This window comes from Microtus ochrogaster, chromosome 6 (genome assembly GCF_000317375.1).
Source record: "Microtus ochrogaster isolate Prairie Vole_2 chromosome 6, MicOch1.0, whole genome shotgun sequence".
Classification (NCBI taxonomy): Eukaryota; Metazoa; Chordata; class Mammalia; order Rodentia; family Cricetidae; genus Microtus; species Microtus ochrogaster.
The window spans coordinates 63,176,395-63,191,148 of NC_022013.1; the positions used below are offsets into that span (position 1 = coordinate 63,176,395).

At 36.5% G+C, this 14,754-nt stretch overlaps 1 protein-coding gene across 13 annotated transcripts in view; it reads left to right on the forward strand.

The window, feature by feature from the left end:
* Slmap (sarcolemma associated protein) overlaps nt 1–14,754 on the forward strand; it is a 143,004-nt gene that overhangs the window by 53,263 nt on the left and 74,987 nt on the right. For all 13 annotated transcript variants that reach the window (XM_026779647.1, XM_005348694.3, XM_026779654.1 and 10 more), the window contains exons 3-5: nt 2,124–2,271; nt 10,063–10,135; nt 14,390–14,426. In XM_026779647.1, the coding sequence (XP_026635448.1) occupies nt 2,124–2,271; nt 10,063–10,135; nt 14,390–14,426 (258 nt within the window). The remainder of the gene's footprint in view (nt 1–2,123; nt 2,272–10,062; nt 10,136–14,389; nt 14,427–14,754) is intronic.

Here is a 14,754-nt window from a genome sequence, read left to right on the forward strand (position 1 = left end):
CAATCCTGTACATTGACTTAACTGGCTAACACATCACTATTTGAAATTTGAAAGTGACTATATATTTTGTATTATCTATTTATGACTTTACCAGGCATAAATACTGAAAAGTAAATCAGAATCCATTCATTGCCACGTTTCCAAAGGATATATGAAAAGTATCCTCCCCCTCCATTTATTTCTTTATATAGTAAGTTCTAATGCTGAAAAGGGTTTTGTGAATAAATATTCTTTCCTGACAGCATTGCTTGTCCTTGTCTTCCTGGCATGAAATGTTAACGTATCTAAATTTTGAATAGATTTGTAAAATATCAAGTAAGATTTTAATAATGATCTATGTACTGGCTGGTTTTGTGTGTCAACTTCATGCAAACTAGAGCCATCAGAGACAAAGGAGCCTCAATTGAGGAAATGCTTTCATGAGATCCAGCTGTAGGGCATTTTCCTAATTAGCAATTGATGTGGGAAGAGACCAGCCTATGGTAGATTGTGCTCTCTTTGGGCTGGTGGTCCTAGGTTCTGTAAGAAAGTAGGCTGATCAAGCCTATTAGAAGCACTCTTCCATGGCCTCTGCATCCGCTCCTGCCTCCAGGTTCCTGCCCTGTTTGAGTTCCTGTCCTGGCTTCCTTCAGTGATGACATCAGGGTGGAAGTGTAAGCCAAATAAACCCTTCCCCCTTCTATTGCTTTTCTGTCATGGTGTGTTGTTGAACCAATAGAATAAGTCGTTTGTAGGTAGTATAGTAGTCTTTAATTGTCACCTGGGAATAAATGAAATGAAATGTCACTTTTACATTTTTAGCAGATTATTAGCCTTTGATGTGATTAATCTTGTAAGAGTACTTATGGGATGAATAAAGGATAATAAAACAAGAAAGTCATTGTGAAGTAATGGGAGAATATTCTTTTGGTTGTATTTGAATACTTGTTTGTGTGTTACCTCTGTAACCTTTGGAAAGATAATTTAACTTGTTTATCACATGTCTTATTTATAAATGAATATATTGATATCTATTATCATAGACTTTTTTTTTTCTCTTGGGTTAAGGTCTCATTATATTGTTCTGGCTGGCCTTGAGCTACTATGTGGCTCAGGCTGGTATCAAATCAGACTCCTAAATGTTGGGATTATAGGAATGGGCTACTATTTCAGAATTAAAATTCACATTTTAAAGTGTTTGCTTAGTACATTCATGGTGTTGTGCAACCATCACCTTTATTATGTATTTTCCCCATTACTCTTAAAAGAAACTATCATTCAGTCAACCTGCCACCTTAGTTCCTTGCAAGCATTGATATACTTTTTTATGTACTTACACAGTTGATCTATTTCCTATAAATGGACTGATATCATATATGATCTTTGGGCACTTGTGGTGATGACTGCAGCTGCTTCTCCTTGCCACCTTCTCTGCTGTGCTGCTAGGGATTGAATCCAGGGTCTTGCGTATGCTTGACAAGCACTCTGCCGCTGAGCTGCACCTCCCGTCCATATTTGTCTTTTTTTTTTTTTTTATCTTGAGACAGGGTCTTCCATCTTTGATCTCACAATCCTCCTGCCTGCTAAGATTACAGGCATGTTCATCACACTCATCCCCAACTGTCTTCTTCTATTTTGCATTATATTCTGTAGGCTCATCATATGATGTTATAGGTATCAATACTCTTATTCTTTGTATTGTCAGTTCATAACCTTGTATGTGGATGTGCAGCACTTGTTTACTCAGCTGATAAACATTTCAGTTGTTTCTGGTTTTGATTATTATGAACAATGCCTTTGTGTGTGTTAATATGCAAATTTTGTGAAGACTTGTGCTTTCTACTATTTTAGATAAATACCAAGGAGTTTTAGGATTGTTGGGTTGTCCTCTAACTTCATGTTTTAACACTTTGAGGACACAACACAAACTGTTTTATAAGGTGTTTCCACCATATGTCCAGTTAAATTTTAAACTATCCAGTTTTAAGTTTTTATTTTCAAGTGTGTTGAATATTAACTGAAATGAGTGGTTTCAGTTGCTATGGGAAACTGCTCTTGAAGAAGTTTGCAAAGTTGACAGCACTTTTTTAAAAGTAAGCTTGAAATTCTTACTGTTAACCCTTTGCTTTTTCTTTTCTTTCCAGTTTTATCTTCAAGACACTAAGAGTAGTAATGGTACTTTTATAAATAGCCAGAGATTGAGTCGAGGCTCGGAGGAAAGTCCACCATGTGAAATTCTTTCTGGTGACATTATCCAGTTTGGGGTAGATGTGACAGAGAATACCCGCAAAGGTATGAGTATGGATCAGTTTTTCTTGTTATTTCTTTTTATAAGTTTTAAAATCTTTATTAGTGATATAAAAGATTACAGGCTTGTAAAATCTATTGAGTATGATATATGAAACAAAAATTTTAGGTTACCCTCTTCTATTTGCTTTTCTAAAGTTATAAATTATAAAGTGTTAATTAGTAGTGAATATTCTCCTTTATTCTATAAAAACATGGGGAACTATTGTGTCAGGAAGCACTTGATTTTACATCCTAGCTAAATGGATTTATTTATTTGTTTGTTTGTTTGTTTATTGGGGTTGTTTTTGGAGACAGGGTTTCTCTGTAGTTTTGGAGCTTGCCCTGGAACTAGCTCTTGTACCCAGGCTGGCCTCAAACTCACAGAGATCCGCCTGCCTCTGCCTCCCGAGTGCTGGTGGCTTAGCGTGTGCCACCACCGCCAGCGCTAAGATGAATTTAAAACATGGGGATGGTGTTTATCATCATCAATAGCAAGATTTACTGAGACTTAATGAGCAGTCTGGACACAGTTTGTTAGTTGACTTAATGATATAATGGAACTCGGTCATAAAAGCAGAAGGAAAATTAGCTAGAGGAGTATAGCATGGGCAATGGGCAAATTTAATCTGAGTCAGTTAAACTCATTATTTTGTATTGCAACTAAAAAAACTATAAAAATAATGTAATGAATGTCAAATGTTTTATTTAAATATAAATAATTGTGACTTTAAGGTTTTACTATCCTTTTTTTCTGTTCTTTTAACCTATTGTTTTCTCAATGCTTTTGCTTCCTCATGGTCAAAGGGTTATAATTGCAAACCTAGGTATCATTTTCCTCATACCAGTATTCCATGCAAAAAGATAATGTGGCGATAAAATGCCCTCTTATCTCCCTTTTCGTGTCGAAAAGTCAATCTTACAGAATGAGCTCCAAGCTAAGATTTCCTTATGAGTCACTAGCCTCATGACTAGATCACACACTGCAGTTAACAGAGAAACCCAATGACTGACAAAAAAGAGAGCAAGGAGAGCCATGGTTGATATCGACCAATGATGATTTGAGTTGAGTATGCGTTGTTATCCCTTACGAATCAGAGTTCTGTCAGCAAGAAAGAGGAAAAGCCATGGGGGCAGGCGGTAGTACTGATTGCAAATATAAGGTTTCCTGTGCTACAGTCTCTGAAATGGCAAGCTCTCTAGATAAATAATGTCAACTGCTCTCTACAATCATTTTATTTTACAATTCCGAAGTTTTTTGGCTCTGACTCATTCATTTGTTTACTCTCTGATTATGAACTCTAACGATTGACTCATAAAATTAAACCGCTTCTGGTACAAACCCAGAGAGGGCAGTTGTACTTTATTAGTTTAATTCAGACAGTGGGACAGTAGATTGGCAAGTTACTCCTTCTGTTTTTCTGTGCATGGTCTGATCTGATGATGTCTTAAATCATTAGACTCTGATATTTTCATGGTACGATGCACTTGGCAGTGTGCTGACTCTCATTTTTGTGTGTAGCTCTCTGCGTAAATCTGCACTACCATTAAAATGGTAGTCTATTTTTGTTATTGTTTTATTTCTCTGTAAGTTGTGTTGGTACTTGAATTTGGGTAGGGCCAACCTTGTAAGAATTTCCATTTACAGTTGTAGAGTAAAGATTGAATCTTGATGTAAAGTGTTGACTTCTCCTTAGCAGAGAACTCTTGGTGTGATGGCAGTGAGAAGAGTAGCGCTGGGTGACTCTCTCTGCTGCTCATACTTAGGCTCAAGTGAGTGGAGCCCCACACGTAAATAAATCACAGAGAAGAGACTTTGACTACATTGTATTTCCTTCGAGGAATTTCTACTTATTGATTTAGATAATTCAAATAGAATTATTAGGCATTAATTGATAGAAAAATGTGGTTATCAGTTCTAGGAAATGACTTAAGTTAAGCTATTCCTAGCAGAGCCTTCAATATGCTGAAGTATATGCAGTTTTGCAGGGGTTGATTACAGAGTGCAGCTTGCAGCCCTTTCTAGATTTCTTTATACTCTTCCTCATCTATTTCTGGAGAAGATTTAGGATAATTATCAGTACAACATTATTTCTGCAATATCAGGTTTCTCCAGATTTCTTTGGCTATTTCTCTTTTGGCATTTATTGTTTTCACAAAGTTTATTTAATCCTAACAGGTATGTTAGGAAACATGTATAGATTTTTTAAGTGTTAAACAGTAGTGTGCGTTTAGATATACAGCACTATTGCGTAGCTCTGGGAGAAGAAGTCCCAGGACTTTCAAACTGTTAAAAAGGAGAGGCCACTTGTACTGCGAGACAAGTTCTTTAGTCAGACAACATTTCCTGGGGCCTAGCATTCAGAAGGCCTTGGATTATATATTCTCCTTTTAAAAATTACATATATGTGTCTGTTTGCCGCCTATGTGCAGGTGCCTGTGGAAGCCAGAAGATGTAGGACCCTTAGAACTGGAGTTATAAGTGGTTGTGAGCTGCCCTATGAACATGGGTGCTGGGACTAGAGCCCAGGTTCTCGGAAGAGCAGCAAGTGCTCTGATTGCTGAGCCATCTCTCCTGTCCCCATTCTTTACTACTTCTTTCTCTCCTTCCTCTTTTCTTCAGACAGGATCTCTTGTTTTTTGGTTTTTTTTTTTTAAAGATTTATTTATTTATTATGTATACAACATTCTGCTTCCATGTATACCCACACACCAGAAAAGGGCACCAGATCTCATTACAGATGGTTGTGAGCCATCATGTGGTTGCTGGGAATTGAACTCAGGACCTCTGGAAGAGCAGTCAGTGCTCTTAACCACTGAGCCATCTCTCCAGCCCCAGACAGGATCTCTTGTAGTTCTGGCTGGCCTGAAACTTCCTATGTAAATCAGGCTGATCTTGACCTTTTAAGAGACCTACCTGCCTCTTGAGTGCATTTACTTCTTGTCCCCAGCTGTCCTCCTTATTTGTGCTTTCTTTTCTATTCCTAACATTTTTTTGGCCTTTTCTTCTATTTCCCGCTTTCTAATCTTGTTTTGTTTGTTCATATATGTGTGTGTGTGTGTGTGTGTGTATGAATTCGTGTGTGTGTGTGTGTGTGTGTGTGTATCCTTCCTTATCCATGCTTACTACAAATTTCCATGTTGGTTTTATTTGTTGCAGCACCTATGAGTCTTTCTTGTTTGTTTCACTGTTGAGATCTTCTTAAGGGCAAGGACCTAGTCATAATCATCATTGTTTTCACCATTATTCTCAGCAATACTGCTTTGTAGCCAGAAATTTCTCAGTGAATATTTATTGAGCAAGTAGGTATACCCAGAGAACCAACACATCTCACGGCCAACAAAAAGAATAAGCCAGTAGTAATACCACTCATGGTGCGCTAAGAGAAATGAGAAATGATTTTTTTCCAACTAGGTAGAAATAAGACTTGTTGGAGAAACAGCAGTTGCTGAGTCCAGGTCAGTGAATACACACATTGAGCCTGGAAGATTCTTGTCATATTAGTAAAGTTATCTAATATTGCTGGCCTCTTATTAAAAGAACTTCTAGGCAATAATATTAGTGAGTTTTTACTGTGAAAGGCAGGCATTTTAACATCAAATTATAGCAGCCTTGTATTGAAGTATGTTAAATATGTTCAAGTTGATGAGCTTTTATCAAAACTAAAAGTGAAAATTGTTTTTTATTACTTTTTAAGAACTTAGAAGAAACTTATTTATCATTCTGAAAATAGGTAAATAATGAGAAAGAATAAGAGCACTCATATTTCCTGCCTGTAGAAGTATAGCTTGGTTGGCAGGGGAGTGGTTTATTTGTGAGTGTGTATACAGTCCTAATTTAATCTCCAGTACTTGGGAAAAACCACAACCACCACAACAAACCTCAGTTATACCCAAGATTAAAGAAGAAAGTAGTTGAAGAGGCTGAAGAGGTGGTTTAGTGGTTAAGAGCATGTACTGCTCTTAAAGAAAACCAGACCTTAGTTCCCAGTACCCACATCAGGTACTCAATCACAGGTGAGATTTCAGCACCATGATAACTGATACCTTCTTCTGGGCTCCTCGGCACCTGCACTCATGGGTACATACCCACACACAGATAAGCCTATGTACTTACTTAAAACATACAGTCTTGTAGAAAAAGAGTGGAAGGTTGAAAGCTTTTTGATGATTAAACTACAGTTCTCAAGAGAAAGCAGAATGATAGAATGTTAATTTAATTTTTAGAAGAAAAGCACTCTTGATTCACCTTTCTCTGCTTTTCTAACTCTTAACGCCTCGGGATTAGAAACCTTATAAAGTAAAAAACTTAAAGAAGGTTTTTTAACAATTATTTTGTCTTAAATGATTAAAAAAATCAATTAGTGAAAATCATTTCACAGTCTAGAAAAATTAATATCTGAACCAGGTCTTGTTTTTAAAATGTTTCTTGTGTTTTTAATGATTCTATTGTTGTCCTTCCTGCTGTTGCCAGTCTTCTTGAGATCCTTCAGGTTCCTGCTAAGTATAGACTAGCACAGGATTAGAAGCGGAGCCAGATATGATACCCCAATGTTTCTCTTTCCTGTTCCAGGGCCTCCAAAAGCTTTTAAACCCATCAACCTGAACATGGGTCTCCTAAGGTGCATTTGTGTAAAGAGGCAAAAAGAGGCCGAATACATACCACAAAATAAATAGATCTCAAAACCAAAATAACTGGCCTGTGTCAGTGACAGAGGAAGGAAACCCAGTGGCTGTCAGTGCTTGTGTTACTGTAATCTTTAGTAGCCTGTGTCTGAGAAGGCATTGTAAATAGTTCCTCCAAACATCCTTTCTTGCTTCTATTTGGTCACATCTGTTCTTCATATTAACACCAATGAATTTTGTATGTGGTTTAGAATATCTGTGTCTATTTAATGTGGCAGTGTTCTGATGCTCCCTTTTCTTTCTGCACAAACTACCTAAATTACATGCTTTACTATTTAGTCCTTGAGTTTGAAATATAGTAATAATTTATTTTTGAGAGCAAAATATATTTAAAATATTTATAGACTTCTTTAGGACATTATTGTCCTATGTATTGCCTTCCTGACATCAGATTCTCTGTAAGTGTTTTTGAAAGAGGGCGAAGGGGTGAGGCTGGCAGTCAGATAAGCCTGGAAAATGTATCTTCATGCTGTACAAATACCAGTTAAGTTTTTATTTCTGCCCTGGGAATTGAATGTAGGGCTTTGCATATATACATATATGCAAGGCAATTGCACTACCACTAAGCAATATTTTCAGCTTTTTTTGTCTCCTCACCCCCAAAGAAAGCTCAGAAGTAATACACATAAAAAACATTAAGACTTCTTTTAATCCAGTGTTTCAGAAACTCATTAAACCCCCATTTTCCTTTTTGGTCTTTAGAGACAGGGTCTCTGTGTATCCCTGGCTATCCTGGAACATTCTCTGTAGACCAGGCTGGCCTTGAAAGCACAGAAATCTGTCTGCTTCTGCCTCCTGAGTGGTGAGATTAAAGGTGTGCACCATCAATGCCCAGCTTCCAGTTCCTTTTTGGTTAACACTTTTTGACACTGTATTTGGGGAAATTCTACTGTACTGAGTTGATTAATACAAATATTAAAACATGCCTATCACATTGCTTTAAATACTTGCCTGTTGCAAATCCAAAAGATTACTAAGTTTTCTGCACACCTGTGTATCTAGTTGACATGAGGTCTTTTCACAGAAGGGTTGGTTGTACTTAATCAGACATGCACTTCTCTGCCTAGGCAGTATTAGCCCTTGGTTCACTTCACTGATTTATGTATCAGTCCATTGCTGAACTGTAATCTAGCTGATGGGCAAAATTTCTGGTGCGCTGTATCACTTGTTGGCTCTGGTGCTGCAGTTTTACTCCAGAATTCATCCACTTATTTTTCTTTTTGTTGTCAATTTATGAAAAGTTTTTTGTTAGCATATTTTAATTAGACATAATTATTTCCTTATGACATTTCATACATGTATATGAAATATTTTGGTTAAATTTACCCATTATCTTCTTTTAAAATAGCTTCCTCTTTTAAAATAGCTGTGCTACTTATGAGAACTTATTAGTCATACTTACAGGAGTTGAAGTCATAAATGCTTTCAGTGAGACCACCTATTTGAGATGAAATGCCAGGGGCCAAGAAGATCTAATGCTAACTGTGTAATGGCATCACAAATCACTGGATCAGGCTCTAAACACTGGGATCCAACTGCTAGACTGGGGAACAGTTGCTTTTATTTGACCCCTTTGTATCTTTGTATCAGAAGTTAAGATCAGAAGAAGGAGGGAAGAATCAAAAGACAGGATGTGGTTTTGAGGGAGGGGCACAGTTGGCAGCAATAGTCTAAGGACTAAGTGAAGTGGTTCTAGGAGAAGGAAGTTGGAGAGGATAAGGCATGAGGTAAGAGGGCTTCTATTATGATAAAACACCATGACCAAAGCAAATTGCTTAGGAAAGGATTATTCCAGCTGACAACATGATTTCATGCAGGGAAATCAGGGCAGGAACACAAGGCAGGAAACTGGAGACAGGAACTGATGTAGAAGCCATGAGGAATTCTGCTTACCTTAAGAAAAAAATACCGAGGAGATAAAGATGTCACAGATAGGATGTGTGAAACACTACACATATTTTGTGAACAGTAAGATGTTTGGAGATTGCATGTAACCTGCATGTGTGTAAGAGACTGGTGGCAACAGCTTAGACGATGTGGCTAGAAAGGAAGGAAGAAGCCAAATGGCAATGATGGCTATTCCAGGCAGAACTGAGAAGACCGTCCAGTAGATAGTTCTTTATCTGTGTTAGCTCTTATAAAATATAATCAGTTAATAAAAACAAATAATGACCTGTGCTAAATTCCTTAAATTTAATATACGTTTCCAGATGACAGCCACATTACTTTGTATTACCATCTTGATATTATGGTTGTAATTGTTGAACATATTATACCCCTAAAGCAATAATTATTGTTAAAATAGTTTTATTGAAGTATAAATAAATATATGCCAATTTTTCTTGTAAGACTCAGTGAATTTTGACATATATACAGCTACAGTAAACACTATTATTAAATCATTATACAATGTGTTTTATCTGCCAACATTGGCTTTTAGTCAGTTTAATAAACAAATTTGTTGAGTCATCGATGATGCAGTATTCTAAGAACAGAGAAATCAAAACTATCAATCTTTAGGAAGCATTTTATTTTTCAGTGAAAGACAATGATCTGTATAGTTGTTGTATGTGGGAGATTGTCTCTCAAAACCATCAGTAGGAAGAGGAGTGAGAAGAATCTTATGCATTGAGATTGTTGTGGTTTTGTCCAAATGAAAGCTGTCCTGGAGAGCCTCCCATGTGAGTCCTAGCAACAGTACACTGGAAGAGTCAGAGAGACCCTCAGGATGTGTGTGGGGGGTGATGAACATGTTCTAAACTGTATGTAAAGGACATTAAAGTTTTATGAGCTGTGGTTGGAGACAGATTGGAGACAGGATAATTAAGGATAAGGACTGCTTTCCAAAGGGGGTAGACTAGCAGTGACGTCAGCAGCTGGGACAAAACTCTTATCCCCTTTTACTGCTACTGTTTCTGCACACTGGACAGGTGACTTTTCATTGTCTGTTAAGGAATTGAAAGTTTTTCTAAGGTAGTAGATACTGTCATTAAACTACTAGATCTATTTACTTTCCTATAAATTATAATTTTTAATAATTAAATACAAGTTTAGATATGAGACCCACCAAGTTTCATATTTTTAAACAATTATTTTATTTGTTTTAACCAGTTACCCATGGGTGTATTGTTTCCACAATAAAACTTTTTCTACCAGATGGTATGGAAGCCCGGCTCCGCTCAGAGTGAGTATAATCTAGTGCTGTGAAGTTTGGATTAATTATCTTAGTTGATAATATTTGTAGTGATGATATCCCATTAATACTACAAGATTACTGTGATATATTAGAAGATTAACATAGTACTTTTTGGCATATTATATACTTCAGTTTTGACTACTTTTTATGTTATTTTAAAACCTAGTAAATAATAATGGATCAGAGGTAAAGGTTGTTGTATTTCCAAATTTAACTTTACAGTGTATATTTGAATAGACAATTTTTTGGGTTTTTTGCAATATTTAGAATATTTTAGTTATTGGAGAATGATAACTGTTTCTTTTTGATATATATTGAATGTAGAGCTTTCCAAACTGTGATTGCCTGTTGTGAAGTTAATGTCAGTGTCATATTCATCCAGAACTTGAAGATGTCAACATAGTTAGTAATTTTTTATAGTGGCTAAAAGAATTTTCCCCAAAGTTGTATTTTTATGTTTTATATGAAGCAATATCACGTCCTGTCATGAAGTCTAAAGTTTAAAATGTGCTTTTTTACAGATTATCATTGTGAAGTATGGAAGGTCCTAGGCAGTACTTAAATATTAATGCCTTTTGTTTGTTTGTTTTTGTTTAGGGAAAGCATTGAATATGCTAAATACTTATTTTTTTGCTTCAAAGGACCGTCCTGTTATTACAGTTTACTTTTTACTAGTGGTTTATTTACGTTGTTTTGATTATGCCAAAATACCTAGAGTTTAAGGAAAAGCTGAATAGCGAATGGGAAAGAGAGAAAGAAAAAGCAGAAAGAGCGGATTCCCATACTGTAATAGTCTCTAGTGTCAATCATTAGAATTACATGTTTTATGCTTTTCTTATACCATAGGTTTTCTCCCTCTTTAGTTTTATGGCTAGGCGATGCAAAGCAGAGATCGTAAAACAGTTGAAATTAAAATACCATTTATTTTAATTACAGTTTATTATTAAAATGTAATTTTCTTTTATTAAAATTACAGTAAAATTCAAGAACTTCAACATAACGAAGTCTTTTGGGTCAAAAATTGAGCTTTCAGTGATAGAATAAATAAGCAATCCACCAGTGACAGACAGCTTCTTAGGGACTAGTGACTTCAGGCGATAGGAGGCCATTTTTGAGAGAGTTAAAAAGTTTGAGCAGTCGCTTAAGTCTTGTGTGTTCTTAGGCTCCAGCTAGAATATGTGGGTCTTCTTTGCATATATGTGTATGTGTTCGTGTACATGTGTGCCAGAGGTCAGAGAACAACCTTGGTGTTGGCTCTTGCTTTCCAGCTTGTTTGTGTTTGTCACCATGTGCCCTAGGCTAGCTGTCCCCCCAGCTCCCAAGGATTCTTCGGTTTCTACTTCCCAGTTTGCTGAAGGAGCGTTGGTGTGGGCATGCACCACCCTTCCTGACTTGGCACGCATTCTGGGTAGTCAAACTCGAGGCCTCATGGTTGCCTGACAGATGCCTTACCTGCTGAGCTATCTCCTCGGCCATATGTAAACATTTTGAAGACTTTTCAGTAAATCCCTTCGTTTCTCCAAACCTTTTCACTATTTCTTGTTTTTCTTCTCGGCTCTCTCTCCTTTTTTTAGTGACTGTGTGTGAATGTTTGTTATATGCATGTGTTCATTGCCTGCGTGCAGAGCAGAGGACAGCCCCAGGTGTTAATCCTCAGGAGCCCTGGGCCTTGTTTTTAGGCAGGTTCTCATCGGAATAGAACTGCTAACTTAGCAAGGCTGATCAATGAGCCCCCAGAGTCCTGGCTTCACCTGCCAGGTGCTGACTTCACATGCGTGCCGAAGCACCTTACTTTTTACAAGGTTTCTGGGGATTAAACTCAGGTTCTCAAGCTTGCACAGCAGGGAATTTACTACTAAAGCGTTTCCCTGTTCTTAAAGTGCTATTAAATATTAAATTTTGCTTCAAGTTTAAAAGAAAAGTTTAGAACAAACAGTCATTTATTTATTTATTTATTTATTTATTTATTTATTTATTTATTTATTTATTTATTTTGCTTTTTTGAGACAGGGTTTCTCTGTGGCTTTGGAGCCTGTCCTGGTACTAGCTCTGTAGACCAGGCTGGTCTCGAACTCACAGAGATCCACCTGCCTCTGCCTCCCAAGTGCTGGGATTAAAGGCGTGCGCCACCATCGCCCGGCCAAACAGTTCTTTAAAGCTGAATATCTGACTAGGCTCGACAGCAGATCGTAGGGAACACCTGGCAGCACCTGTTATGCCTCTTCAGCTCTTTCTTTTCTCATCTGAAACATAAAGATATGTTACTTACCGATCGTGAGTTTATGTGGCTTAAATGTAGTTGTGTATTTAAAGAACTTAGCATAGTACCTATGAGATAATGAATCCAGTATGACCATTGACTGCTGTTATTGTAACCTAATTTTTTTTAATTAGCAGTTGAAATGACTGAATACGTCAAGAATGCCAAGTCCACTGTGTAAATAGTGTATAGGGTTTTTAAGATCGTCAATATTTAGTTCTGATAGTTCCTTAGTTTCTGTTCTATTTTTATAATTTCCTAATAACAGAAATAGAAATTGCCTATAACTTTTCAATTCTAACACTAAATAGCAGTTTTTATTTCTTGTTATACTTTTTATATGCACAAGTTTTTTCAACAATTCAGACAAAGTACACCTATATCCAATATAGGTTCTGTAAACAAATATATTTGCAGAATGTGTTATTTGGCTTTTTAGCCATTTGTTTGCTAGCGAGATTTCATAAGGACAGAAGAATTTCTTCTTGGGCCACTAAGAAAACCAGATTTTAAAAGTTCTATGTGTTTTAAGGGTTTTTGAGTCAATGTCCTTATGTGTACATATTGGCAGAAGAAAAGGGTATATACAAAAATGGTTACTTCTGGGTGCTAGGGTTGAGTCATTTTTGTTTATTTTTTATTTGTTACACATTTTTCATTCTCAGTATGTATTCACAATCAAGAAAAATTAACTTAGGTTTAAAACATCCATTTTAGTTCTATGGAGGGAAAAAGAATAACTTTAAAACGCCTTCAGTAGGCACCAAGTTTGTTAAGGCCTTGAGATAGACTCTGTGGATGCAGGGATGAGTTGATCTTAATTCTCAAGACACAGACATGTAATCAAATAAATACTGTAAAGATTTATGCACGCTCACTGAAGTCTGTGCAAGATATTCTGATGTGCAGAAAGTGGCTGTTGGTACTTAATCCTCCACTGTATATGCCATATCAGGTCAGTTTCTCAGCATTTACAAGCTTTAACTAATTGAGTCTGGGAACTTTACCCAGTCAGCCTTCTAGCTGGTTGTCACTAGATTGCTTTTAAGATGTGAAGTATAGGGGACATAGGCTCTACATCCCTCTACCTGCCTTCAGGACACATACAGTATCTCATAGGGCTTTGTAAAACAGGGACTCTGCCTTCCTTGGGACACATTTCCCATGGGTGTAGAAGGTTGTAATTGATTGGATACTATTCAAGGCATCGTTTTAAGCTACTTGTTTATATCTTTTAATACTTAAAAGAATGCTGTAGAACCCATACTATAGGTGCCATTGCTAAATAACAGAGTATGGGCAAGGAATATGAGGCTTATCCTGATTACTTTGCCTTTTAGCTGGTAAGCAGAGCCAATTTGGTCTAGTTGATGTATTTTCTGAGCCTCTGTGCTTAACTGCTGCTGCTTTTCTGTTGAGAGTTCTTTATCAGGCCCCAAAGGAAATTAGTGTCAGCTGTTGTTGTATTTGTTATATTATGTTCAGTTTCACACACACATGTAAACTGGGGTCCCATCCCAAGACTGCTAGGTGAAGAGTAGCTGCCACTGTGTGCACAACTGGAGTTGTTCTTCCCTAGGACACTGGTCCAGACTATAACTAAAGATTGCTACACAGGGTACTTATTTATTATTTGATAGCTTATATGTTACAAATAAGATGCATGATTTAAAAAGTACTTTAATGTGTTGAAATGGTAAAAAAAAATAAGGGAGTTATCACAGCACTCAGTAAATAGTGGATCCTCAAAAGATGTTTAATACCTTTTGGAATTGAAATTCTCTTTAAGAAAAATAATGAGTAAAAAGTAGGTTTATGCATGTATTTTTTAAATAATGTCATGTGTTTATGAAGGGATGACTCACATTCTTTTAATTATGTGAGATCAAGTGCATGAATGTTATGTCAAGATATCTTGGTGCTCTGGTACCATTTCCTCTGCTTTCAGGAAATGAGATAAAATTCTAAATTTTACTTTCCAGTGTCATCCATGCTCCATTACCAAGTCCTGTTGACAAAGTGAGTAGTAAAATATTGTCTTTGACATTTTATTTCACTGAAATGTTTTTATTTAATGTTTTACCTTAAAAACTTCTGTTTTATAATAAAGTAAATATGACTATGTAGTTAATATAACCTTCACTGTGTGGAGAATTTGGAATGCATGGTTTCTTTGGAGAAAGCTTTTGTGGCCCAAGTAAACCACTGACCGACCGAGTAGAATGACTGTTCCTAGTTGTGCCAGAGGTAAGTAGTGTTAGCTGCTATCTTTTATTCTGAAGTTAACTTTTGTTTAGGAATTTCCCAGATATTTCTTTTTTTTAATTACTGATTTTTATTGAGCTCT